The sequence below is a fragment of the Montipora foliosa genome, chromosome 3 (assembly GCF_036669935.1).
Source record: "Montipora foliosa isolate CH-2021 chromosome 3, ASM3666993v2, whole genome shotgun sequence".
NCBI lineage: Eukaryota > Metazoa > Cnidaria > Anthozoa > Scleractinia > Acroporidae > Montipora > Montipora foliosa.
In genome coordinates, this window is record NC_090871.1 from 16989687 (window position 1) to 16994686 (window position 5000).

The 5000-nt window shown below is 39.2% G+C and overlaps 1 protein-coding gene across 1 annotated transcript; it reads left to right on the plus strand.

Annotated features, from left to right (window-relative positions):
* The first annotated feature begins 236 nt into the window (after positions 1–236).
* On the plus strand, positions 237–1346 carry LOC137995318 (orexin receptor type 2-like). Its single transcript, XM_068840890.1, has one exon. The coding sequence runs from the start codon at positions 237–239 to the stop codon at positions 1344–1346; it is 1110 nt and encodes a 369-aa protein (XP_068696991.1).
* Positions 1347–5000: the final 3654 nt, after the last annotated feature.

Consider the following 5000-nt stretch of genomic DNA (forward strand, 5'->3'; position numbering starts at 1 on the left):
GGTAAATAGAAGAGGACGAAAGAGGGAGGAAAATTGCTCAGAGTTTCAAATTCAAAAAATGATGCCACTTCTTGAAGGACAGGTGATCAAATACTGAGCTAAGAACAGCAAAACTGTGACAAAAGATATTTTTCTTAACTTAGAGCGGTTTCATCAATCTCTTGCCAGAGACATTTTCTTGTTTCAATGCTGTTCACTGTTATTTCACTGTTCATACGTTAAAAAAAAAGTCAACCATGGAAGACGTGTCTGGTACAGCTAACAGCACACCCACATCTATAGGATATACCGTGTACAGCTCAAACATTGAGACCATGGCAAATACAACAAATAACGCTTCGCTGTGGTTGCAGAACGACATTGACAAATTGGCCACGGGATTCAAACTTACGGGCTTTCTTTTACTCTTTCTCGTTTCGTTATCCGAAAACGCCTTACTGGTAGCAGTATTACTCAAGAACGCCAATCACAGAATGCATACACCGAGTAACTATTTCATTTTCAGCATGGCTTGCGGGGATATCATTCTCACTGTATATTGCATGCCTCAGTTTGCAATAACAACAGCCTACCACTATCGATGGCTTGTCAGCGGAGTTGCTGGCCTGGCACTGTGTTGTTTATCAGTCTTCCTTGGTCAATTATCCGTACTTGTTTCCACTGCTAGCCTGTTTGCTATCGCCTTGGATCGTTTGTTTCTGGTGTTTTATCCACTGAAAAGAAAAATTACTCTTACCAAAGCAAAGTACGCAATTGTTGCAAACTGGTTGCTCTCAATAGTATCCTCTATACCACCATTACCAGTGACCAAAGTCTTTGAGATAGAGCCTGGATATCTCGTTTGCACTCTTGATTTCGAGCTGCAGTCATTTATCGTCGTCTACCTCTTGTTTTGCTTCTCGATCGTTTTCGCGTTTCCCCTTATGGCTATCGCCATTTATATCGCCATCGCGATAAAACTGAACCGAACTAAGAGACCAGGCAACCAACTGCCATCAAATCGAGGGCGAAGAGAGCAGATGAACCACAAGATTCTCACAATGCTCGTAGCTGTTGTTGCTGCGTTGATTGTGTGCCGTCTTCCTCTGATAATTGTAATCTTATCCTGTATGTTTGGTTCAATAGAAATTTGCGGCCAACATAATTTTGTGTTTGCAGGCTGGTTTCTGACCTATGCGAACAGTGGTATAAACCCATGGATTTACTTCATCTTCAACGAGCAATTTCGCCAGGGAGCCAAATTGGTGTTAAAGAAAGTGTTTCCCTGTTGCTGTAAATCTGTAAACGTAATTAGCGCTTTGGAATCTAATGGTGTAGATATGTCAACTCACCTACCACGGCAATGAAGTTACGCACACGAGATAGACGACGGAGAAGTCATCGATAATTTGGCTTAAATATGCAAGCACAAGTTTAACAAACTTTATCGCCATTATCTCAGCCATCTGCAAACTAGCCGACCGGAGCTATGCACGAACTAAATTTGAAGGAAAGATCTTGAAGCTTGGAAACACAATTAAAACTTGTCCCACTTTGTTCACCTTTTCTATAGAATTTTATATTTAACAATTATTCCATGAGCGTGCGTTGGATATGAGATGATAGATAGCCAACTCGGCGCTACGCGCTTCGTTGGCTATAATCATCTCATATCCAGCAAGTGCTAGTGGAATAATTGTGTTATTAAAAATGCCCCCAAAATATGGAAAACTAGACTACAATAAAAATAAAAAGGCCCAAAAATCACGCATATGCTTGCCGTGTTTGTAGATCATGGTATAATGGCTCATAACCCATGATGGTTTAGCCGATCAAAATTCTCGAATTGCATTATCCAATGATCCAGTTTTTAATAATTGGTAATATTACATTGCATATTTGCTTAGAAAGGGAAAGAAGTGTGCAAAAGGACAGAAAGCGGGCAGAGCAATTATATATCCATGGTGGAGTTCTCCTTTAAGTCGTCGCCTCGTAGACCGTTTCAACCAAAAGAACCTCAACTAAAGCGCAGCTTCACGTTGTAAATATTGGGCCAAGGGTCCTAAAACCTGATTGATACGGCTCGCAATCAGAATTAGAAAATGAACGATACGGACAAACTTGAATGGTCGCGTTTTTATCTTATAATTTAATAGTTCTCAACATTACTCAACACCTTGCACAAATAAAATGATAATGTAGCAGTTAAAGATTGCTTACATGTCTTACTACAAAGGAAACGATTAAGTTACGCAGAAAAAATTATACAGCATATCACTTATAAGTCTCAGTTTCCACTCACGGTAAAAGCATATTTTAAAACTTTACGCCAACTGTAAGAAAGTACATTCCCATCTATCTTAAATCACTAGCCTGCAAGCAGGCTCTTCCGTTGAAAATGGCCTATCGTAAAAGATGGATTGGATTTCTAAAAGGCAGATTTGTAAAACATGGATTTGTAAACGGTGGATTTATAGAAACATGATAGCATAGTTCGACTGTTGATTTGTTTCTTTGTCTATCCCATTATAATTTTAATTATTTTACTTTATTTTCATTTTTTATTTATTTTATGGCTTAACATTTAAATAAGTACGGGGAAAAAAACTTTTTGTTCGTGTTGAGTAATCTTAGCATTTGGGAATTTTTAAGAACATTCAAGAAGTAATTACGGCTAGTTAGCATTCTTGGCATTCTCTACTGTGCAAAAAAATTCGGCTTAACAATGCATTGAGCGCGTTTTTTATTTCTTAAATGATAAACATCTTAATACACAGCAACTGGTCCAGGCCGATTTTTCAACGTTTCACGGGAATAGGTAATTTTACTAGGGCAAACATGGAAGAAACAAAAGTGTACGTGACAAACGAACGACCAGGCTACCAAAAAGCAGAATTTTAAAAATGCATATTAGGGGCCGATTGCATAAGCCGAGCTGGCTCGGTTAGCCGAGATCCCGGCACGTCTGACAAAAACACCAAAAATCAAGTTTGGAATTACTAACCGGGCTAAGATTTTTCCATGTAATCGCGTTCACCGGGACAGCCAGGTTAGCTGGGCCAGCGATTTCTAACCACATTACTCCACTTTAGAGCAAAATGGCCCAAGGAATAGTCGTTTTTTATGGTTAAATAAAGGATAAATAAGATAGCAAACCATAAGTCTTCTTTAAATTGTACAATGGTGAATTTTAATAACAATCTAGCGAGACAAACGTCTGTCCAAATTAGTCCAGGCCGGGCTGGCTCACCTCACGTAATACTGGGCTGAAAGACATCCCGCCAAGTTCATGTAATCGGAACCCTAGACCTTTGACGAAAATAGTTTTACATGTTTTAATTTTGCGAGGGTTAGAAGATAGGTGATTGTGTGAGGAAAGAGATGGCGGATTCTTTTAAGCTTCCATCTCTGACTAAAAAACGACGACGAGCATTTGAGTTTCCAGAGTTCTCATGGAGCTCAATAAAAACCAAAGAAGAGCTTAAAAGCGGGGCATTTGGGTCCGTCTATTTCGCGGGTTTTAAATTTGGAGAAGTGAAGTGCAGCGTCATGTTTGCATCAAGAAGTTGAAAGGGGAATCCGCCGCTTCAAAGTAACGCTTCGAGAACCACATTTGCAAGTGGTGTTATTGTTGTTATTGTTTGGTAGGTTTTCTTTCTAATATAAGATTGAAATATCTTTTCTCTTGACACCGGTTAACTTAAATCAGTTTCCTCTTACAAGTTGTTAAATTAGGAGACAACGCTTTCTTATCATGAAGTCATTCAGTTTGTTCCGGGTAGATTTAAAGGTTAATTTCGCATGTGTTGTCGAAAAATAAACCCTGTTAGGCTTCATTACTTATACAGCTGCAAACGTTTGTCGAAACAGGTTAGGAAATGACAAGACAGTTTCGCTTTTGGATCATGTTTGCAAAAGGATAGGTTCTGCTTTGTTGACAACTAAAACAGTGGATTCTATCTAAGGCCATCCCCCTTTTTTTCCGTTTCGCGTCGTCCGACCGACCCAAATTTTTGGCATTTTCCAAAAAAAAAAAAAAAAATAGGTAACAACGTTTTTAAGACATTTTATGTCGCATCGGAGTTTCGGTTGTTGATCCTTTTTCCCACGCTGTCTTAATTTTGCCACAACATCCACCAACGTTTCCGCCATATTGATTTTAAGTTCACGTCTTCTTGTTTTCCTGGTTCCACAGCTGTGATGGTGGGGTACCAGGCCCCTGATTCGGAGAATGCGTATATATATATATATTTTTTTTAGTTTTTTTTCAATCCGACCGACCGACCCAATATCAGGAAACGCATTCGACGGTAAACGAAAAAAAAAAAGAGGGGATGGCCTAAGCGCTATGTCCTTGAAATGTTTAAATTCCTCATAGCAGGAAAAGAAATGTTTTGTTATATTAACTGCCCCATCTGGACCAAGCTTTTTCACTTAACTCAAATACGGGAAAAAGTGTGAATCGAGTAAACACGTGAAAAAGCGTGCAGAACGTCGCAAAATAGAAAATAAGCACGAATAATTTTAAGTGTATGAATTTGTAGCAACAATCCATGTTTTACAAATCCACCTTTTTTAAAATCCATGTTTTACAAATTCATGTTTTAAATCCATGTTTTACTATTCATACCCTATTAATATTCATTAGTCCTCAAGCGTGCCTTGATTATTCATAGTTGTCAGTTTTGCCTACCTTTGGTCGGAATCGTTTGAAATATGCCAGAGCGTCCGTCCCCACTGAACGACCCTGCAAGTGTCCAGCAAGTTTTACAGCCCCTTCAAGGCTTTGTTGAGCAGGCTGCTCCGCCAACCATGTCTTCATCACAAATTCACTGGCGACAAATGTTTGATTGGTCGAGGCCTTGTCATCTGACTTCAATAGCTCAAATCAAACATGGCTGAAATACGAGTTTCCATAACAAAAACAAGAAAAGCCTGTCGGTTGAGGGTGGGCCTTTAAGGAGATTCAGTGCCATCATCCAAAACAAATTTCATGCTGGCCTTCTAAATACTTCCAGTGC

Coding starts and splice junctions, on each gene's coding strand:
- LOC137995318 (XM_068840890.1), top strand. CDS start 237: ATGGAAGACGTGTCTGGTACAGCTAACAGCACACCCACATCTATAGGA.